The sequence below is a fragment of the Pleurodeles waltl genome, chromosome 8, assembly GCF_031143425.1.
Source record: "Pleurodeles waltl isolate 20211129_DDA chromosome 8, aPleWal1.hap1.20221129, whole genome shotgun sequence".
NCBI classification, from domain to species: Eukaryota; Metazoa; Chordata; class Amphibia; order Caudata; family Salamandridae; genus Pleurodeles; species Pleurodeles waltl.
Genome location: NC_090447.1, coordinates 1,447,057,358 through 1,447,080,906, shown reverse-complemented (window position 1 = coordinate 1,447,080,906; position 23,549 = coordinate 1,447,057,358). Strand labels below are relative to the sequence as shown.

Genomic DNA, 23,549 nt, shown 5'->3' with positions numbered 1-23,549 from the left:
GCACCAAAGATATAGGCAAGTCAAAAAACGCTTTTTCAATAGAAACTATGTACTAACTATACCTACAGGTGGACCACCAGTAGGAAATAATGCAGCAACGTGAATGCTTTGTACGCCACAATTGATTCTGAACCAAGGTAAAAAATTGCAGCATGATCCAGTATCCTCATTATACAGCAAAAAACATTAGCCTGTTTGTTGTTTGTTTATGTATCATGTAACTGCTGACTTGTTTTAATAAATTATGTGGCTGACGCGAAAGAGACGCTACTTATGTAAAGAAATTAAACTATATAGCAAACAGATCTGAGGATATAAAGGTTGCAGAAACTTCTCAAACAGCAATCCATATTCTGAATTTGACCAAACAGATTGAATTCAGGCTACACTAAACCATGGCTCACAAGATGTTCCATGTTCTTGCCCTGGCCCTTATTATAGGAGTCATCATGACGAATGTACAAGCTGATGAAGGTAATGTATGATTCCTTTATCCATTTTCTATGGATCAACTAATTTTGAAATAGATTAAATGAGCTGAAAAACGTTTTGAAAATCAAGGCTGATTGATGTGGTTTTTAAATACCACTACATAATATTTTATTTTTATTTTCACATACCTTTCAGAAAAGATATTGTCTTACATTATTATGTTGTGGTCTAAAGGGATCTTTTCACATATATTTGTAAACAGCCAGAATTCTTTGAAGTCCCACTTACTTCTAGGTTGTAATTTTTCAAGATAGGAGACTGAAGGAATGTGTTTGGCTTAAAATGTCATTAAAAGGCAAAGCAAAAACTGAATAAAGTATTAAGGTCATGTTTGGAAAATACAAACACATATGAACAATCGAATAAATGGTTTACCTCTAAAAGTTCTGTTATGTTCCAAAAGTGAAATCTATAACATAACTGTATAAACGTTTCATGGATTGTGACATATATTCACAGTACATATTTTTTTAAAAATCACAGAGACTGATTCATAAAAATGGTTTCACTTGTGCAAATACAAATATCAAATTGAGTTATAAAAAAAAAAAAGGATCAAAATACCCAAGTGTGGATTTCACAATAGGCACTTGTGGTGACACAAGAGATGCATGCCCATAAGTGTGATGAGATATGCGCTTGAATTTGTGCAGGCAGTGATCTGACTGCAGAGTAGAGTAGACAAATAGAAATAAATCTATATGTTACGTGCATCCGTATTCATTATAAAAAGTGTTAATTCAGGACTATTAAGTGAAACTCCATATCCATCACAGAAAATCCTAGTTTTTCTTGTTATTAGGATTTGGTTACAACAAATATCCACATTTTAAGCCCTTTTATACCCAGGGAAGCACTACAGCTTTTTTTGTACTTTTTTAGATGTGAGCATGTCCGCTGGTTGTACATTGTACAAAACATTTATTTTCGACTTCCTCTGAATGACAGCCTTAATATTCAAAGTAGTTGTACACTTTATAAAAATATCTTGGACATTCTCCTTTGAATGTTTGCAATAGAACTATGTTTAATTCAACATTCACACTTTGAAGCTGAATGTCTTCTAGAACAGGAGATTAGGGATGTTCTCTACTTGCTGCTTTCTTTCTTTCTTTCAGAATGCAATGTTGAGCCGAAAAAACGAGTTCAATGCGGAAGTAGCCAAGATCTCAGTGAAGAGGACTGCTTGAGTATAAAGTGTTGCTATGATAAAAGTGTTCCTGATGCAATTTCTTGCTTTAAAAACATTGGTAATGTATTCGGCCTTCCCACCTCTATGTCATAGTCACAGACCCAGTGTTTTGGGGAATGTTATAAAAAAATCTTGCTTTAAAGGTCACATAATAGACGTACTTTTGGGTCCCAGGGACCATTGCCTGCTCTGAAATTTGTTTAAAAAAACGACTTTTCATTTTTTTTGTTTGAAATGCACCTGTTTTCCCTAAAGGAAACAGGCTACATTTCCAAAAAAAAAAGCTGCTTTATTTAACCCCTTCGCTCCCAGGCCTTTTCAGGTGCCAGGACATTTTTTTTAGCTATTTGGGGCAGTTCGCATTTAGGCCCTCAGAAATGTTTGTCCACATAAGCTACCCACGCCAAATTTGCGTCCTTTTTTCCAACATCCTAGGGATTCTAGAGGTACCCAGAATTTGTGGGTTCCCCTGGAGGAGACCAAGAAATTAGCAAAAAAACAGCAAACATTTCGTTTTTTTCAAAACAATGGGAAAAAAGGGCTGCAGAAGAAGGCTTGTGTTTTTTCCCCTGAAGATGGCATCAACAAAGGGCTTATCGTGCTAAAATCACCATCTTCCCAGCTTTAAGGAACAGGCGGACTTGAATCAGAAAAAGACATCTTTCAACACAACTTTGGCATTTTACTGGGACATACCCCATTTTTACTATTTTTTGTGCTTTTAGCCTCCTTCCAGTTAGTGACAGAAAGGGGCGTGAAACCAATGCTGGATCCCAGACAGCTAAACATTTCTAAAAGGTAGACAAAATTGAGAATTTAGCAAGGGGTCATTTGCGTAGATCTCACAAGGTTTTCCTATAGAAAATAACAGCTGAAATAAAAAATATTGAAATTGAGGTGAAAAATACAGCCATTTTCTCCACGTTTACCTCTGTAGCTATTTCCTGCAATGTTAGATTTTCTAAAGCAATATACCATTACGTCTGCTGGACTCTTCTGGTAGCAGGGATATATAGGACTTGTAGGTTCATCAAGTACTCTAGGTACGCAGAGGCAATAAAGGAGCTGCACCTTGAAATGGGTGTTCATTGTATACTAGGTTATAGAGCAATTAATTTGCTGAATTATAAAGAGTGAAAAATAGGTATCAAGGAAACCTTTGTATTTCCAAAATGGGCACGAGATAAGATGATGAGAAGCAGTGGTTATTCACACATCTCCGAATTCCGGGGTTCACATACTAGCATGTGAATTATAGGGCATTTCTCAAATAGACGTCTTTTTTACACACTGTCTTGCATTTGGAAGGAAACAATGTGGAGAAAGACAAAGGGCCAATAACACTTGTTCTGCTATTCTGTGTTCCCCCAAGTCTCCCGATAAAAATGGTACTTCACTTGTGTGGGCAGGCCTAATACCCGCGACAGGAAACGCAACATGGACACATCACATTTTTACATTGAAATCTGACGTGTTTTTTGGAAAATTCCTAGCTGTGGATTTTAGTCTCGAGCTTAGCCGGCATCTATGGAAACCTACCAAAGCTGTGCATTTTTTTCAACTAGACACCTAGGGGAATTCAGGATGGGGTGACTTGTGGGGCTCTCACCAGGTTCTGTTACCTAGAATCCTTTTTCCTCACATTTCGGTGCTGCAAAGTTCTGGAATCTGAGGGGAGCCGCAAACTTCTGTCTACCCAGTGTTCCCCCAGGTCTCCCAATAAAAATGGTACCTCACTTGTTTGGGTAGGCCTAGTGCCCACGGCAGGAAATGCCCCAAAACACTATGTGGACACATCAACATTATCAAATACAAAGCTACCTGTTTTTGCAGGAGGCACATGTGTTTTTGGTCCTGGGCTCAGCAGCCATCTAGGGAAACCTACCAAACCCAGACATTTCTGAAAACTAGACACCCGAGGAAGTCCAGGGAGGTGTGACTTGAGTGGATCCCCCAGTGTTTTCCTAGCCAGAATCCTCAGCAAACCTCAAATTTAGCAAAATAAATCAAATTTTCCCCGCATGTCTGTGTGGGATCACCACACCGGCACAAATTGCCTACCACCCAATGTTCCCCTCAGTCTCCTGATAAAAATGATACCTCATTTGCATAGGTGGGCGAAGTGCTTGTGACAGGCAAGAGCCAAAAATATGTAGAAAATAAGGGGGAACCAAAGAGGGCCCAAAAGGACAGTTTGAGAAAAAAACGTTTTTGGGCTGACAAGTGGAGCAGACCTTTTATCGGTATATATGCGACAATGCTGGGGGGTAGGAATTTTGTGAATTCCTGCAGATTCCGGAAGGCTCCATCACAAAAATGTGGGAAAAATGTGTGATTTCAAGCAAAGTTGGAGGTTTGCATGGCATTGTGGGTAAGAACATGGTGCGGGGTGCATGTGAAGCACACCACCCCGGACTCACCCAGATGTTTAGTTTTCAGATGTGTCTAGGTCTCATAGATTTTTCTACAAGGCAGCGTCCCAAAGTCCAAAAAGTGCAGCCCTCACCATTCCAAGTGGGACGATTTTGAGAGTTCAACAAGCTCTCATGGCCCGAATGTAAAACCAAAACCCCAAAAGTATCAAATGTCCTCTTGCTTTCCGTGGGTTGCCTAAGGGGTCGCTCCCCTTATGTGAAACTAACCGAAAAAAAAAAATCCCTGGTGTCTAGTGGTTTCTGCCCCTCTTGGGGGCAGATTGGCATAACAAAAATAGGCCGATCTGCCCCCAAGGGGGCAGAAATGGCCTAAAGACAATTTGCCCCCCAGGGGAGCGACCCTTGCCTAAGGGGTCGCTCCCCACATGTAAAAAACCGACAACAAACACAAAAAAAGATCCCTGGCATCTAGAGGTTTCTGCCCCCTCTGGGAGCAGATCGGCCTAACAATAATAGGCTGATATGCCCCCAGGGGGGACAGAAAAGGCCGTAAAAAAAAATTGCCCCCCTAGGGATCGACCCTTGCCCAAGGGGTCGCTCCCCTTATAAGTATAAACAAAAAACAACAAAATCCCTGGTGTCTAGTGGGCATTTCTGCTGCCCGATAGCTTCACGATCAGGCAGCAGAAATGCTCAGAGAGACATCAAAGGAAAAGGAAAGACCTTTCCTTTCCTTTGAAGCCTCTCCCACCCAGCACGAGATTGGAAGAAAAATGCTTTTACATTTCTCTTCCGATGGAAGCTGAGCTTCGAGTGCGGTGGGGGCAGCCTCTGATGAGGTCAGCGCGCAATCGCACGCTGACGTCATCAGACGTCCCTGGGGAGTTCGGGTGGGGGCGGTGGAAGGGGAAGCGATTCCCCTTCCACTGCTGCCCATGGGACAGTGGTGCTTGGCCAGTGGGGGCGCGCTAGCGCTGCCCCAAAGGGCCCATAGCAGGACATAACGGTTACATCCTCGCCAGCCAAGCGGTGCAAATGAGGAAGGAACCGTTATGTCCTCGGCACCCAAGGGGTTAGAAGCAGTCACAGGCATGGTGGTCTGCGGTCCCCTGCAGGCCACTATCCCTGTGAGTGCAGTCATTCCCAATGGGGTCGCAAATTCCTACCTACCACATGAATATTGATGCAGTAGGTCATCTGCGACCCCATTGGGAATTCCAAACAGTGTGAGTTACACTGTTGTACATTTGGTTTTGCGACTCGCAATTTGCAGCTCGCAAAGGAGTCACGAATTGTTACAAAACTCACGGTCATACATCTGGCCTTCCACGTTAACATTAAAATTAGGTGCAATAAGCATTTCTGTGAAATTTTAAATCAAAGGTTTTGTGTAAATTGCACATTTCCATTGATTTTGCCCTGTGACATACATTCCTGGTGATTCTAATTAAATTAAGTGGACTAACCAGTGTGGTAATGGAAATACTTTGTGAAAATACCAGTCACATATACATATCTATTTTCTGCAAGTTATTTCTCTTACACTGGAATCGGACACAAAAAAACAATCCAGTATCATTTGCAAATGGTATTATATTATCTGGGTTTGCAGTTAACCCCATCATGACACTCAGAAAGAGATGGTTAGTAATATTTTAGAGGCCCTGAACAAAACAATGCAATAAATCATCATATTGCATTAAAGTAGGATTTTTTTAAAAGGTGATTTGACCTGATCGCTACAATCTGAGGCAAATGCACCCTGTGCAAATTGAACTTGTGGCAAGTGCTTCCAGAGTTTTTAAACTTGATTCACAGACCAGGACATAAACCTGGGAGGCAGTATTTCCGCTAGTTTTACATTCAGTATAAGCAGCAAAGCCCGCACTTTGCGGCTGATAGCTGCATTTCCCAGCCCCATTGGAATTATGAGCTCTCAGGGAACACCTCAGGAGATTCTGGCTGCAAAAAGCAACCAAAATGTGTGGGTGAAAGGATTTTCCAAAATGAGGCATTACTGGGAGAGTCTGGCCCATAATTATTAACTGCCCTGGTAATTCCTCACTTCTAGTTCAGCCTTCATAATCCTATTAGTAATTCCCAATCCCCCAACTCCAGCACTGCAGATTTACCAGCACCTCTAGTATGGGTAATTCTGGGAGGCCAAGTTACTGGGATAAATAGCACGCTGGCCATAATGAGAGCCCAGGTAACATTTGATTCTCAAACACGTGCAAAAGTGCAATTTGCAGTTATTGTGAGAGGAGGCCTCTTTTTGCATAGTTAGCCCCCACTTTTTGCCTGATGTTGATGTGTTCTAGAAATTGGTAGTACCCAGGGCCCCTGCTAAACAGGTTCCCTGTGCCCGAGCTCTTTCCCTAAAACTGTTGTCATGCTTGGCACAATTGGTTACACTCTTAAATACCGCTATAAGTCCTTGGGTAAATGGGTACCCCAGTACCCAGGGCAAGAGATATTAAGAGTAGGCCCCTGGGGGCAGCAGCACTGATTGTGGCACCTCCAAGGGCCCTGCCCCCAGATGCACCTAGCACTGCCATGGCAGGCTGAGTGCACTGGGGGAACCCTAAAAGGACAAACTCAACATGGCACACTTTCTGTGTGCCCTGTCCACCATATACTGCATATGTTATGGATAAGTCACCCCCTAGCAGTACTTTCAGCCCTAAGGCAGGATACACCATACTATATGTGAGGGCATAAATGCATGAGCAATATGCCCCACCGTGTCCTTGCCAAACCTAGGACATAGTGAGTGAACAGAGCTGTCATTTTTCATGTATGTGCTGGGCACTGGTCCAAAACATGAGTTACCCAGCTACATAATGGCCACTCTGCACCCTGGGTTGTTTGGTATCAAACAACTCATAATATTAAATCCAAACTGGTGCCAGTATTGGATTTAACCCTAAATGTACCCACAGGCCACCTTAGAGGTGCCCCCTGCAAAAGCTAACCCTAACTGGCAGAGTTGCTGGCTGATTCCATCCAGCTGCCGCTCCAGACTGCCAATATACAAAACCTGGGGGAGAGCCTTGGCTCTCTGGTTTTGTAAGACAATTCCCTTCCTGGGTGGATGAGCTAACACCCTCCCCTCAAGAATGTGCAACACCCTGGTGGTGAGCTTCAGAGGGCTACAGCCCCTGAAACATGAGCCTCCGGGACTGCTACTAGCAGCAGAGGGCTTCCCCCTTTACAAACACCCATTTTTGGCGGGAGCAAAGGCGGGAAACCAGACAAAGGGTAGGAGGACTGGCCTCACTGACCATGCACCACCTCTAAGGGCTTGCATGCGAAGTGAACCCTCTAATTCAGTTTCTTGGAATGGAGAAAAACAGCCAATGAGGTTTAGGAAAGTGACCCTTCCCACAGGAAGTGGTCACTGTAGTGGGTGTAGCCACCCAAGGGTAAGTGTCTCATGAAACACTACCAGGTTCCCCCTAAAACGTCCACTAAATTCAGTATTTAGTGGGCTCCCTTAGACCAAGAAATAAGATTCGAAAAGGACTCCAAGAAGAAAAGAAGACCAGCACCAAAGAAGCCGCCAGGACGAAAACTGAGGACCTGCTGCAATAGAAGAGGCGCCAAGACCCCTACTTGCTGCACAAAAGTCCAGACAATTGTGACAGCTGAGGAGCTGAACACTGGACTGATCCCAAGAACCCCCAGGGACATCCAGGCTTCGAAGAGCATCCAAGATCTTCCTCCTGAGTGGAGGCACCACTCAAGAAAAGCAGGAAAACTGCAAAGAACAAAGAAACCAGTGAGGGTCATTTCACTGAATCGCTGATATCTCTGCGACTGAAAGTTACAGCCAGACCCAACAACACACTGCTACCAACAACAGCTACCCAGAAGTGCCCCCCAACTGACCCAAGTTTGGTGGCCGAAATAGAGCAATACCCTGGGTCCTGGTCAGTTGACATCGGACCATGTGAAAACCAGCTCCCCCCGAGCTGAAAGAGGATCAGGAGGAAGCCCCAGTTGAGGGACGTCAGGAACACCCTGGACCTCCGACCAGAGTGCCCCCGTTGTCCTGTAAGCTGCCTTCCAAGAGACTCACCTCCAATTCCAGTGAACTCCGTTGCGAACAGCCCTCCAAAACCTCCAAGACGTCCTGCGCCTGGCCGCCCTGGACCTTGCATCGCGGGATCTGCTGTGTGCCACGGGTCCCCAGCCCCTTGCGACCTCAACAGCCCAAGGGGACCCCCAGGCACCACTTTGATTTTGCAAACCAGCTCCTTTTCCAAGTGGCCCATCCAGGTGGCCCTTTGCCTGTGTCAAGAACTTCTCCAACGCTGCTCCCGCCGAAACCAGGAGCCGTCCGAGGCTCTACAGCTGACACGAGGTGCCCACTGACTACTGCAACCACCCTGCAAAAGAAGAGACTGCTAACTCAACTGTGCGATTTTTAGTGCATTTCTAAAAGTGACAGCCTATTGATTCCTATAGTGCGTAAGTACGCACAGAAATACAAACATTATTAAAACTTCGAAAATTCATAACATAAAAAGTACTTCACGTATTCTAAAGATTTTGGTCTTAAAAATTATATAAAAGTCCAAAGTATTTTTTTTAATTCTGCTCTCTAGTTATTCATTGAGTGTGTGTGGTGCATGATTGGATTTGTGAGTGCAGCAAATACTTGGCACATCTCATGGATTAGCCTTACTGCTCGACCAGCTACCTTAAAAATTAGAGCATTAGGTGGTCTGATTTTTACCCCTGTGAACTAACGTGGTTGTTCGGACCCTCTCCATAGTGTGCTTGGTTTTGTACACTACATAGAGGGCCAGCCTCCAACATTTGGCAGCAGCGATGGGATAAAGACTTTGTGCCATATTTATACTTTTTTTGCGCCGCATTTATGTCGTTTTTTGACACAAAATCGGCGCAAAAGTACAAAATACAATTATACTTTGTAAATTTGCACTGCTTTTGTGTAAAAAAATGACGCAAGTGCGGCGCTAAAAAAGTATAAATATGGGCCTTCGTGTTTTTGCTGATACCACGTTTACAATTGTGTTAACACATGAATAACTGTCCAAACTGTCTTTTGCATAATTGTTTTTGATTTTTCTAATTGACTATGATTTTTTACAAATTCCTAAAATAGCTATTAGGGCCTTAGCTAGGTCCCTACAACTTAGTAAAATTGTTTTAACGTTTTGCTTTAGTTGGTTATCCAAAAAGGGGAGTTCTTAATACCAAGAAGGTCCCAACTTTAGTCAATTAAAAATGTCTGATTCAGAGTCCAGAAACCAGGAGCTCAACCTGGAGCCTTATGAGGCATATACGTATGACCAATTAAGGGGACTCTGCAAACTATACAAACTTCAAACTGGAAAAAGCCTAAAAACAGAGAAACTTAGGTTTCTGGTGGCCCAGTATGAAGAAGATCATTACCCAGCTAATGATGATGACTATGAGGTGCATGAAGATCCTGTGGAAAATGGAGATGAGGGTAACTCCTCTTCTCACACAAGCTCTATAGCACCCACAAATAAAGACCTGGAAATTGCCAGGCTGGCCAAAAGAGTGGCTTTAGAAAGTCAGCTTTTGGAGATAGAATAAAAAAGAAAAGAGTTGGGCTTGGCACCCATCTCTAGTGGCAGCATACAAGTGTTGAAAGAAAAGACTTTCAACATTAAACTCCCAAAAAGAGTTGTCCCTCCCTTCACTGAAGGGGATGATATAGTGAAATGGTTTTCTGCCTTTGAAAGAGCCTGTATTGGGTGGGAAATTGAAAAGAACCACTGGGGCACACTGATGTGGGAGTTATTCTCAGGAAAGCTCAGGGACAGGCTCCTGACACTGAATGAGGCAGATTCTAAATCCTATGACCTCATGAGGAGTACCCTAATTGAGGCCTTTGGATTTACAACTGAAGAGTACAGGATAAAATTCAGGGAAGCTCGAAAATCCCTAAGCCAAACCTGGGTTGACTTTGTGGATTATGCAGTAAAAATGCTGGGTGGTTGGTTAGCTGGGAACAAGGTAACAGATTATGATGGGCTGTATAATTTATTTATGAAAGAACATCTGTTGAGTAATTGTTCCAATTATAGACTACATCAACATTTATTAGACCTGGGCCCACTTTCCCCTCAGGCGATGGGGAGGAAGGCAAACCAATGGGTCAAAACAAGGATTACCAAAACTACCACTGGTGGGGGAGACCAAAAGAAAGAGGCCAAAAAGCCCCCCCAAGGGAAAGATGGGAGCCAGGGCAAAAATAACAAAGAGTCTTCTCAAGGCCCCCAGAAATCTTCACAGGAGGGTGGGCCCAGAGACTACTCACAGTCCAGGGGAAGATACAAAGTGAAACACTTTGACGGAAGCAAGGCTTGGTGCCAACACTGTAAGACAAAAGGGCACCGAACTGGAGACTCTGGCTGTAAAAACAAAACGAATGCCTCTAGTCAACCTGCAGTAAATGCAGTTGCCAATAACCAGATGGGGTCAGAGGTGTGGCCAGACCATGTCAGTGTCCCCACAGAAGCAACATTTGTCACTGAGGGTGGGGTAGATCTATCCTGTCCTGCCTGGCCAAGTAATATGACCAAATACAGACAGCACCCTGTGATTAATGGGGTGGAAATAGAAGCTTTGAGGGATACAGTGGCTAGCATCACTATGGTGTCTCAGCACCTGGTCCCCACAACCCAGTTCCTAGTAGGGAGGTCTTTATCCTGTCACCAATGCTGACAATGAGACCAAGTTTCATCCCATGGCTATGGCAAACTTTGAATGGGGAGGAGTAGCAGGGCAGAAATAAGTGGTTATGTCCTCATCCATCCCTGTAGATTGCCTACTTGGTAATGATCTGGAGCATTCCCCCTGGGCTGAGGTAGAGCTAAAGACCCAATCAGCAATGCTTGGAATCCCTAAATGGACTTGTGTCAAGACTAGGGCACAGAGCAAACTTCAGAGAGAAAAAGGAGAGCTGGATCCTGAAATAGTGGATTGCCTCCCAAGGGAAAAGGACAGAAGACTGGAGGACCAGCTTCACAACAGATCCCAAGACAGGACCCCTCTCCTCAGGAGGAGAAGGAGTCACCCACCTTAGAGGGAACTCAGCCTGAGGAGCTTGGGCCTTGCCCCCAGAGCTATTGGGCCCAGGGGGATCTGTTCCAGGGACAAAGAGAGTGTCCCACTCTTGAAGGCCTGAGACAGCAAGCTGCTCAGGAGGAGCTAGGACATGTCAGTGGTACCCACAGGGTCTACTGGGAGGAGGGGCTCCTGTTCACTGAGGCCAGAGACCTCAAACCTGATGCAACCAGGAGGGTGGTAGTGCCCCAGAAGTTCAGAGACTTCCTTACCACTTTAGCCCATGACATCCCCCTAGCAGGGCATCTAGGTCAGAACAAGACATGGAGTAGGTTGGTTAACCACTTCTACTGGCCAGGTATGTCCCAAAAAGTGAAGGACTTTTGCCAGTTCTGTCCCTCCTGCCAAGCCAGTGGCAAAGCAGGTGGGCACTTAAAGGTCCCTTTAATTTCACTGCCTTTGGTTGGGGTTCCCTTTGAGAGAGTAGGGGTTGACATTGTTAGCCCCCTTGACCCTCCAACAGCATCAGGACATAGATACATCCTAGTGGTAGTGGATCATGCCACTAGGTATCCTGAGGCTATTCCCCTTTGGATCATCACTGCACCTGCAGTGGCCAAAGCCCTCCTGGGTGTCTTTACCAGGCTGGGGTTCCCTAAGGAGGTAGAATCAGACAGGGGGTCAAACTTCATGTCTGCATACTTAAAACATATGTGGCAGGAATGTGGAGTGACCTATACGATCACTACCCCATACCATCCACAGACCAATGGGCTGGTAGAAAGGTTCAACCAGACCCTAAAAGGCATTAATGGAGGACTCCCTGAAAATCTCAGAAGGAGATGGGATGTCCTACTTCATTGCCTGCTGTTTGCCTACAGAGAAGTGCCACAAAAGGGAATGGGTTTTTCACCCTTTGAACTTTTTTTTGGGCATCCTGTTAGGGGACCACTGAGTCTTGTAAGGGAACGCTGGGAGGGACCTCTCAAAGAGCCCAAACCGGACATTGTGGACTATGTGATTGACCTACGTTCCAGAATGACTGAGTACATGGAGAAAGCCAGCAAAAATCTTCAGGCCAGCCAAAAGCTTCAAAAGCTTTGGTATGACTGTAAAACGGCTATAGTGGAGTTCCAACCAGGGCAGAAAGTTTGGGTGTTGGAGCCTGTTGCTCCAAGGGCCCTACATGACAAATGATCTGGGCCCTAACCCATTCTCAAAAGGAAAGGAGGGGTCACTTAACTAGTGGACCTAGGCAGTTGTAAAAACCCCAAAAGAATCATTCATGTCTACCGCCTAAAACCTTTCTTTGACAGAGCTGATGTAACCATGGTCACATAGTCACTCATGGTCACAGATGAGGGACAGGAAGATGAGAGTGAACCTCTCCCTGAGCTCCTCTCCAGCAATCCTTAAGATGGTTCTGTGGATGGAGTGATCTTGTCAGACACCCTCTCAGGACAACAGCAGACTGCAGAAAAGTGCTCAAAGAGTATGATCGGCTTTTTTCTCTGACCCCTGGAGAGACAAACTGGTGTACCCATAATGTGGACACTGGTGACAGCCTGCCTGTCAAAAACAAAATTTACAGACAGTCTGACCATGTCAGAGAAAGCATAGAAGCTGAAGTTAAAAAAAATATGGACTTGGGTGCCATTGAACCATCTGAGAGCCCCTGGGCCAGCCCAGATGTGATAGTCCCCAAACCTCGCTCCATTGGTGACAAGAAAGAAATGAGGTTTTATGTGGACTACAGGGGCCTCAACTCAGTAACCAAAACTGATGCACACCCAATTCCAAGAGCTGATGAGCTCATAGACAGACTAGGGCAGCCAAATATCTGAGTACTTTTGATTTAACATCAGGGTACTGGCAGATTGGCCTGACCCCAGGAGCAAGACAGAGGTCATCATTTTCTACTCCTAGTGGGCATTATCAGTTCACTGTTATGCCCTTTGGACTAAAAAATGCACCTGCCCCTTTCCAGAGGTTGGTGAACCAAGTCCTTGCTGGACTGGGAACTTTTAGTGCAGCTTACTTAGATGCTATAGCTGTCTATAGTTCCACCTGGCAGGTTCACCTGATCCACCTGGGAAAGGTCCTTGAGGCTCTGAAAAAGGCAGGCCTCACTATCAAGGCCAGTAAGTGCCAGATAGGGCAGGGAAACATTGTGTACCTAGGCCACCTGGTTGGTGGAGGCCAAGTACAACCTCTACAATCCAAGATTCAGACTATTCTGGCTTGGGAAGCTCCTACAAACCAGACCCAAGTCAGGGCATTCCTTGGCTTGACTGGATATTACAGGAGGTTTGTGAAGGAGTATGGCACAATAGTTGCCCCCTTCACAGAACTCACCCAGAAAGATTAACTGGACAATGAGTTATCAAGATTCCTTTGACACTCCGAAGAAAGCCATGTGCTCTGATCCAGTACTTCAAGCACCAGACTACTCAAGGGAATTCATAGTCCAGACAGATGCTTCAGAGTTGGGAATAGGAGCAGTCCTCTCCCAAAGGAATGATGATGGACATGTTGCTTTTATTAGCAAAAAGCTACTCCCTAGGGAACAAAAATGGAGTGCCATAGAGAGGGAAGACTTTGCTGTGGTTTGGGCCCTGAAACGGGACATAGGCCACACCGCCACACTCGTTATACGGCGGTCTCACCGCCCCCTGTCGGTTTGTCAAAAGACCGTCGCCGGCGTGGTGGTTCAGTTCCCGCCATGGACGGAATGACCCGTGAATCTTTTCCTGTCTCGCCATTTCTACTTGAAATTCCTATGACTTAGTTTCACTCTACCTGCTTTTCATAAGAGCCACAAAACATGCTATAACCTATTCAAAGCTTTTATTTCTGTCTATAGACACATTCTTTGGAAGCCGTCGCACTACGATCAGGAGAAGAACCACCAGGAGAAGAAGGCCTGGCTAAATGTGTGGCTTCTTGGATCACTCGTTTCAGCCTGGTAAGAATGGGTTAACTCCATAAAGCATTAAGTAGACATACATGATTATATTGAATATACAGTATCAAGCCATGTACATCTCTCTATGCGGTGTTATATTCACATTTCTAGAGAATGACGTTGTAAAAATGATTTTAGTCTGAAAGAAGCTGTAAGGCTAGGATTACTCTCATGTGATTTAGATTTCTAACTTTGGCACGATTTACAAAAGAAACAGCAGTAAATAGGACAATTTGTAAAAGTCCTTAATGCAGATTTTATTGGTTGCTCTATCCTTAGGGACTGCACAGGTAATTCTGCACCTGAAACTAACGATACATTGCTTTTTGGACATTCTTGGGTGCAGAATTAACACACTCTTACGTGTTTTCCGCTGATGAATCGAAAACTATTGCAGAAAATAGTGTTTCTGTGGTAATATCGATATGCAATTCCAAAGCTGTGGGTTGTTGTCTGTTACTCTACATCTCGTGAAATGGTTTCACAGAAAACTGTGAGGGTGTGGTTTTGCCACACATCCCGGAATCACGATTCAGATGCAAACTTCTCTTGCTTTCCCAATCATAAATTCAAAAGTCTCATAATGGCGGCAGAAACGGGAAATCTTCATGAATGAGTCATGCAGAGTTGTGACTTTGCACAATTAACCTTTTTCAAACATACACATTTTTTTTACCTAGAAACACATTCTCCAATGTCCCCTTTGATTTTGGAGTATTTTCTTCTGTTTCAAACACTAGAGCGGCATTTACTCCTGCTTTTCTCAGGGTGGGAAATCACCTGACATGTACAGGATGGCCCACTCTAAAACTGCTCTACCCATAACTTTACAGCAATTAAACATCCTCTTTGAAGATTAGTGTTGAAATATTCATTTCAAACACCTGTTTAGCAACCCAACATATACCTTGGCCAGATAATGCACTGATCACACACAACAAAAGCTAGCATCCTCCTCACCCACTCTTAAAAAACCTGAACTCCAAGGCCCCAGTGCCATACACACAATCTACAGAAGCTATCACAACCCTCGCTCAGGGAGTCCTTTGCACAATTCTGCTTCTAGGTTCCAACAGAAACAAGCATTTACAATGCAACGGGTCTCGCGTTTGCTCATGTTAGAGCTGATCGCGTTGTAAACTCATAACACGACTTTTCACCTATCGGGCAAAAGTGCATTTATGTACAAAACCCGAAAAAGTTAAAATAACTATGTAAAGCGCTCAACTTCTGCCAAGCGAGATCGCGCTAGGAAATTTAGAGAAAAAGAAGTCCACAAGCCCGATGGAAAACAGCGAACCTCGCATGTTTTCTGTACTTGGTCGTTGCGCTCGAGGAGGGCTAGCCACTGGAAAAGGCATGACATATGCCTGCCTTCGACTAATGAAAGCAAGCAGATTTTATTAGCTAAGCCCACGAACCAATAAAAAACACTGATGTGAAGTTGACAGGGCTCCAAGCCCTTTTCTAAATACTAAAGCGTCTCGCTGCGATACGCATGCGCGAGCGCATGCAACGCAGACTCGAGCCTAAAAAGTGTCGATCAGCTGTTAAAGACTGTGTGCACCACCGTTACGAGAACACTTGGCACAGCAGTTTTACAGAAACAAGTCATATTTCTTGGGACAGCTAATAGGTGATAACACTTCGATTTTAGAACAGGAAAAGGTGAGAAATGCTCCTGGAGTGCAGATAGAGGATATTGTGGCATATCAGAGGGAACCTCAAGTTCTATAAAAGGAGCTACATATTTTTTTTATCAAATCCAAACCAGCCACTATGCCACTTATTTTAATTGGCAAATAATGTATTCAGCTGGCAATACAATATTGCATGAGGATGATGTAACTGAAAGAAATAGGTACTATCTACAAGCCGCCCATTCATTTACTTCTCAAAACTTACCATATCCCAAGTACTATACTGAGGAAATTAAAGAATCTATTCTCATGGTTGCACCAAGCGTGGCAGAAACCATTAAAGACCTCCACATTACATTAGTACCTGACATATTGGAAATAAATAATGCATCTTTTTAGTAGGCCAAAGCATTTTAGGAACAAATGTATGCCTTGCTGAAGAAACAAAAATTGGTTTCAAAATGTTTAGCAAAAAAGCTCATCTCCATAATGCTGTTCTTGCGAGCAATTAGGCAAGACAAGGTAATATGGCAGCTCTGACACTAAGTGGAAACTTAGTCTGAGACTGTCAGTTAAATGTATAGTCCCTTACATGTGCCAATTCTGCTTTTACGGACCTTAAAGATAATTTCTTGGTGTCTCTTGCTATTGGACAATCTGATGTTTTACTCTTTCTGACCAATTGGACGCATTTGACATAGTGGGCAATGAGCTTCTTTTGAAGCAGCATTCAAAATGCTTTTGAATTTCAGAGACTGCCCTAAGATGGATTTGATCCTTCCTGTCACACCCCTGTCAACTACCAATTGCCAATGGCTACCTCATTGATTAAATACATTCTATGTCGTCCTTCTTTTTGGTTGCGTCATTCCCAAAAAGTGAAAAATGTTGCAATCCACATTGATATCACCTCTTCTGCCTCAAAACAAATTGCAGCTGCCTTGATTAGTACCAACTTTCAAATCATGTTGCAAAGAATGGTGCTCTCAAGCCTGCAAATGGACAACAATGTGAACTTTAATAATACTCTTGTATATCCCAGACAGGAATATTGCAACACAGTTTATGGGGGGAACGAAAAAATGAAGTACAAACCTACATGGTTGGGGAGTTTTTTTTAGAGCAGGGGTGATATGACCTGAATACTTCAGTTTAAATTGAGCCTAGGCACGTATTTCTGGAATCTCTGGAGTTTAGATTTTTTTTTTCCATACCATGTAAAGGCTATGGTGCAATATTCCAACCTAGGTACACAAGAGCCTTATTACATGCCAGGACGTTCTTGAATGATGACAGGTTGTGTAATGTTCTCATGAAAGTGGACTTGCTTCCCACTACATTTGCAGCAATAGTCATGGTTTATACATTCTGAACTAGCACTCAATTCAGAGAGTGCAAGCAATATGGAGGCGAAATTCTAAGGGGGTAATGCCCACATTTAATGAATATACAGTTCTTTCACCTGAAACTACTACACAGCCCGCACCCCTGGATGACACCTCTGTTTCTTTCACCCCTACGTGTCCTAGATCCCCCTGCCAACTTTCCCATTCCTTTTGCCAGAACATTTTGCCTACCGCTGCCGCTGCCCCCGATTTCCGTATTTCACGATCTCTTTTGAATCAACACAACCCTCTCTTGTTGTAGTGCTCTCTTTTCTTCACAGATCTCTCTTTGTCTCCTTTGGTTTGTTGCTAGCTTTGTGCCATGCTATGTAATTCTACTTACATACATACTTATATACATTCAACAATCCCCAGAAGACTGCCACTCACACTGAAGACTTGGACACCCTTTTAGACTTCACCAACCTCAACTCTCCTCTCCTCTTCTGCAGCCTGAGCCCTACTAATTGCACAATACGAGCCCTATGCGGAGATGGAAGGGATTTGCCCTCTCCATGTGGAGAGATTGGGAGTGGCACAATGGCAGGATGCAAGATGTGCAACACAGCAGCCTCGTGGTCACTACGTCATAGCTTGAATTGTACAGCCTTCAAGAGACCTTATCAATCTCTTCACAGTGTGCAGTGAGAAGACCAACACCCACCCTGGTACAGGAAGTTAAGGGAGGCATATTTGGGAGCAGACATGGTGAGGTCAGAGCCGTTAACAAATACTATTAGTGTTGGATTAGTGCCTGGAGGCAGGCTGAAAGAAACAGCTCAGAATAAAGAGGTGGAGAGATGGGAAGGTTAGGGTAAGAGCAGTACAAACAATGACATGATTGAAGATGGAGATGAGGCAGTCTGGCTCTGGTGCGGGCACCCGTGAAAGAAGGGGAGGACAGTCAAATGTTGAATTGGTGAAGTTAAAGTGGGTAGTAGGATATGCTTTAAGAATGTGGACATTAATAAAAGGGGGTGGGGGTCTGGAGTTCCTGTAGGGGCAGGAACTGTTTAGTGCAGTGGTTCCCAACTTGTGTTCCGGGGACCCATGGGGTCCTAAAGCACCCTCAGGGGGTCAAACACTGCTTAGTAAATTAAATATTAACAGATTAATAAAGGGTATACAGTATAAGTGTTTATGAATAAAGTGGCTCAATGTACAACTGAAAATTTTAAGCATACTATAAATGTCAAGGAATTTAAAATTGAAGGCTAAAAATTAAATTAGTATCCTCAGATTAAGTCATGGGAGCACTGTAGGTGCATCAAACAGAAAATGGCATGGATGTGTTGTGGTTTCAATTAAATTTAGAAAAGCTCCAACCTTCCTATTAAATGTACATTTTTGTAATTTATATTTGCGAATTAAATAAAATGTTTTATCATTGTGTATGTGTTTGATGAATATTTGTTTCGATATTTTTTGTGTATTGTTTTGTGTTTGCATTTGCGTTTTACCAACAGTGTTTACGCTGGGGTACCTGGCTTCCAGTAATGACTCAGTGGGTGTCCCCGGACTCCAATAATGATTAAGAGGGGGTTGCCAGGTTCCAGTAATGATAAAGTGGGGGTCCACAGAAGTTAAAGGGTTGTGAACCACTGGTTTAGTGGAAGGTGAGATTAGAAATCTTTTTAGGGGATTAGAATGCGCTGCTAAACTGAAGGTTTGTAGAAATTGTGGCTGCTGCTTGCTTCCAATAAAGCAGCTTTTTCCACATAAGACTAGCAGGTATCTCAAAGACTCCAATAAGACTGATTGTTGATAAAATGAATAGTTGCAAACCTTTGCCTCATTAGCGTCCTTAACATTACCTGGCATCGCAATTATGGTCCAGAAATCAAACAGAGCAATAGAGCTGCAACTCACTTTAGAAGTATTTTACATATTTAAAATCAGACATCAGTGACACTATGTTTAAGTCCAATTTTCCGCTAATTGCATTAATACAGCAGTTAAACCGCATCCACACAGCTATCACTATTCTCCAATAGGTTTAGCACGAACCAAAACACCAATATTGGACCGAATATGTTTTGTTCTCAAGAAAGGTTCCATAGGATGGTCTATTGGTGCCAGCTAATTATTTTCCTTTTTATTTTTTTGCAGATTTCCTTGATGTATATCGGAAACGAGACGAGGCTGTTAATGTCTACCAGCTTTTCCTGATTTTATTGGCTGGCTTATTAAATAATATTGCAAATTGAGTTCTAGCCTGAGAGTGTTTTTATTGGAATTCTTCTTATCCATATGGTTGTAAACCCAAGACCAAGTATTCCTTGTTCCTCAATTACTTAATCTTAACTCTGACTTTGATTTCTTTGTGCCTCACTCGCTTTCTTTTGTTTTTGGTTGGCGACATCAACCAAGCATTTAAAGTGAGGTTGGTATGCTGTGTATATTATGCAAGCCATCACAACGACCCATGCCCACATTTCCATGGTCATGGTACTGAATTGATCTTCTCGCTGCTCCACAATGGCACATCTATTTATCCAAAAAACAGTTGCCTATTATTATCTAATGGTGTGCACACGTTTTCACAGTGGGATTTGTGTAACATACCAGCTTCTGCATGGGCAAAAGCAGACAAATGTAAAAGTTAAGAAGACCCCGAATCTTGCTAAACTATCAACTCCGCTTTATTTTTGAGTGCCATATAAGCTGCATTCATTGACACTCATGCTAATAAAGTGTCTGAACTCGTTTTCAACATGTTCAGTGATAAGAGTCAACGTCCAATTTTATATCACTACTGTGTCATTTTTATCTTATAGTTCAGTATTTCACTACTATCCAGAACACATCACTCTAAAATGGAAAATAAACAAATTTGTGATAAATAGCTGAACAAGATCAAGGGCTTGCAGGTTGCTGTTGCCTGATTGACATTTGAAAACCCCCATTGCTCCCCCCTTATTGTATGTCATAATCTGGAAAGAAATACGCAAACTGCTCACTAGCAGATAGTGTACAGAAAACTCATATTGTCTAGTATTAAACTAAACATGTCCCACGGATGAAGGAAATGTGTTAAAACGGGACAACATAAAACACAGCTTCTTGAAGCTCTTAAACATACATCTGAAGCATCCTTACAAGAGAGAAATCTAAATGTGTAAGCTTACTCTTCATATTTGGGTACCTTTTCTGCTGACGATTCACCATTTATGAGTGAAATATTACTCAAAAGTGTACACCTACTCGTCTACACCCCCAGAAACAGGGATGGACCCAAATTTAGTGTAAAGTTGCTACACCCAAAAAGGAGTAGTAGTAATTCCAGCAATAAACATGGCCACTAATACTATAAGACCCTCTGATAGAAAACAACATGGATGCAGGGACTTAAATAACCTATTTTGAAAAAAAACAAAAAATATATATATATTTTATATTATGTTTAGGACCCAATTCCCAGAGCATTTTGGGTTTTGCTCATAACTTTGACGCCCTTTGATGAATCTTTGCGAAATGTTCAATAGTAGTATGCTACTCACTTCAGCTGCTGTTTTAAAAGTTTTGGGATGATCCTTCAAGCAGGGGTAGAGAAAAAGAGTGGGTCCCAAAACGTTTTTCCTCATGCCGTTTCCATAGGGATTTGAAACACAACTGGAGTCTGAACCACTGAATGACATTACAGTAAATTTGTCAGAAAGCTAGATCTTGGTCCAGAAAGATCTATTTTTGTTACTTGGCACAAACCTGTTTGGTAGTTTTGGAATTAATAAAGGAAAAATAAAATTGTATATCTAGGGACGCGTATCCATCTCAGATCCTCCGTGCTGGGCATACAGATCCTCGAACCAGAGCAAGGCCATGATTGCCAGGCCACAACCTGAAGGAAAAGTTGCTGCTGCTATTTTGTTTACTGGCTTGGTGTGGGAGAAAAAAATGAAAAGTGGCATAAGGAGTCAGGATACAGGTATCTTGTCCTTCTAGGATATATGGATGGGCAAAAATGTGCGCAAAATTGTTTTTTGGCCAATACGTGTACCCACTGCGGAGCTTAGCGTGTCCCCTGGTGTAAATCCACGGATCCACATGGAAACTTGAGTTTCTATCTGATAGACAATCTGATTGTTGCATCTTTCTGGGAAAACTGTGGCGACAACTGCACAGTACCATGATTGGTTGGACCCACCAAAAAATAACTTTATATTCGGAGGTTTGTTTTAAGAACTGTTTCAAATTACCAACTGACTGGGTTTGCCCTGTTATTCTGTGGCAATATTTCTAAAGTAGTGAAAGATATGCTTCCAAAAGATTATTCAGATTTTCAAGACACTTTTGACAAAGAAAAGACAACAACCCTGCCACATCATCGAAGCGTCCATTGTCAAATTAACCTGAAAGCAGGAGCCACCTTGCTGTGTAGTCAAACATGTGCCTTATAGGATCCCAAGACCCAGCATCTAAAGGGGTACCTGGATGAGCTTTTGACATGTGGATTTATTCATCATTCAATGTCACCTGATTCTTTACCCCTGTTTTTTATGCCAAAGAAAAATTGGTAACTAAGAGCTTGTATAGACTAGTGTGCCTTAAATAAGGTGACAATAAAGAACAGGTAACCTTTAGTGCTCATACCTGTCCTCTTGGATCAGGTAAAGGATTCTACCATTTATACCAAATTGGCTTTGCATGGGGCACACCATTAAATCTGTATTCATAAGGAAGATGAATGGAAGACTTCCTTGCACACAAAATATGGGTTATAACAGTACTGTGACATGCCCTTTGGCTTGTGCAATGCTCAGGAAGCATTCCAATTCTTTATTAATGAGGTCCTTAGAGAATTTCTTGATGTTTATATAATTGTATATAATGTTAGCATAATAGCTTACTGTAAGACCAAAATAGATAATGTGCAGCATGGACGAGCAGTATTGCAAAAACTGCGAGAGAATTGCTTATTGGAGAAGTTGGAAAAATGCACCTTTCATAGTACACAAGTTAACTTCCTGGGTCATAATCTCCCATTCAGGAATTCAGATTGACCCAAAAATGGTAGAGGCAATCTTAAAAAGTCAACACCCACCATCTAAAAAAATATATCCAAACCCTGCTAGACTTCTCAGACATTAACTCTCAAATTACTAATTTACTACAGAAAGCAATCTCTTTTTTCTGGTGCAAGGAACCAGGGCAAGTGTTTGCATTTCCAAAAGCAAAGTTTACTTCTACTTCAATACTAAAGCATCCAGACCCTCTCTTCCTTATCACGTGGAGGCTGATGCTTTGCAATATGCTGTGGGAGAGGTATTGTCATAAAGAGAGGAGGCATTAGGTCAGCTACATCCCACATCTTTCTTTTCAAATAAGCTGCTCCCTGCAAAACAGAGGTGAAATTGAACTTTTAGCAATTAAATTGGCATTGCAAGAATGGCAGCACAACCTTTTGGGGGCAAGGCATATAGTAACAGTATACCCTGACCATAAAAACATGCAGTCTTTCCATTCAACTAAAGCCTTAACTCCATGTCAGATGACGTGGCTGTTTATTTTTTAGCATGTATGATTTTGTAATCACCTATTGACCAGTGAGTAAACAGGGAAAATCTTATGCGCTGTCGAAATAACCCAAAAAAGTTGAGATAGATTCCCCAGATGAGGCAGTACTGAATAGTCTACTTCTGGAAAGGATCATTTAAAGTGATTCACTAGAATTCTAGGATACCCTGCATTTAGAGAGCAGGAAGCTTGATGCTACCAAGCAGCAACAGCAGCCAAACTGTTACAGAAAAGAGAGTTCCTTCTATCTTGAAGGACAATTGTATGTCCCCTCAAATTAACTAAAAAACCAACTCCTCACGTTGAGTCAGTCAACTTCTCTTGCTGGTCATCAGGGAGAACTGAAAAACAGGCATACTTATTCACACTACTTTCAGTAGGAACAGTTGACCAAGGACATTTCTGCACTTATACAAAGATGTCCCACTTGCGCCACTACCAAAAAAGATAATTCCCAACCAGCAGGCTTATTACACTCCTTGCAAATACATTCCATGCCTTGTCATACTCTGAGCATGGATTTCATCACTGATATGCCCCCTGCTATGGGGAGGAGGGTTCACTACAGTTGGTAATAGTTGACATGCTGACTAAACAGGCCCATCTCATCCCATTTCAGAAACCACCCAGGGGCCCCTGACTTGCCGACAACTTTGTAAAACAGATCATATGATTACATGGCATTCCATCTGCCATAATATCAGACCAAAGTTTGCCAAGGTTTGTGTAATGCTTTAGGCATAGGCCTCCATGTGTCCTCTGCTTATCACCCACCAGCATATGGGCATAGGGAAAGAGTAGAGTAATCACTAGAACAACCTTTACATTGCCTTCTGTCTTCTCACACTTCAGATTGGGTGCACACAATAAGTTAAGGGAATTTGTTTACAATAATAGTACCTATGCAACTACTGGAGT

The 23,549-nt window shown here is 42.9% G+C and overlaps 1 protein-coding gene across 1 annotated transcript; it reads left to right on the top strand.

Moving 5' to 3' along the window:
- The first annotated feature begins 332 nt into the window (after positions 1 to 332).
- Positions 333 to 19,324, top strand: LOC138248748 (putative gastrointestinal growth factor xP1). The gene is made up of 4 exons (XM_069202608.1): positions 333 to 474; positions 1,611 to 1,742; positions 13,991 to 14,092; positions 19,227 to 19,324. The coding sequence occupies exons 1-3, from the start codon at positions 396 to 398 to the stop codon at positions 14,056 to 14,058; spliced, it is 279 nt and encodes a 92-aa protein (XP_069058709.1). The 5' UTR covers positions 333 to 395; the 3' UTR covers positions 14,059 to 14,092; positions 19,227 to 19,324.
- The last annotated feature ends 4,225 nt before the right edge of the window (positions 19,325 to 23,549 follow it).

Bases quoted from the DNA above. Each gene is read 5' to 3' on its own strand.
- LOC138248748 (XM_069202608.1), top strand. From the start codon at position 396: ATGGCTCACAAGATGTTCCATGTTCTTGCCCTGGCCCTTATTATAGGA. The intron at 475-1,610 runs GTAATGTATGAT...TCTTTCTTTCAG, and splicing joins GAATGTACAAGCTGATGAAG to AATGCAATGTTGAGCCGAAA. The intron at 1,743-13,990 runs GTAATGTATTCG...TTCTGTCTATAG, and splicing joins TTCTTGCTTTAAAAACATTG to ACACATTCTTTGGAAGCCGT.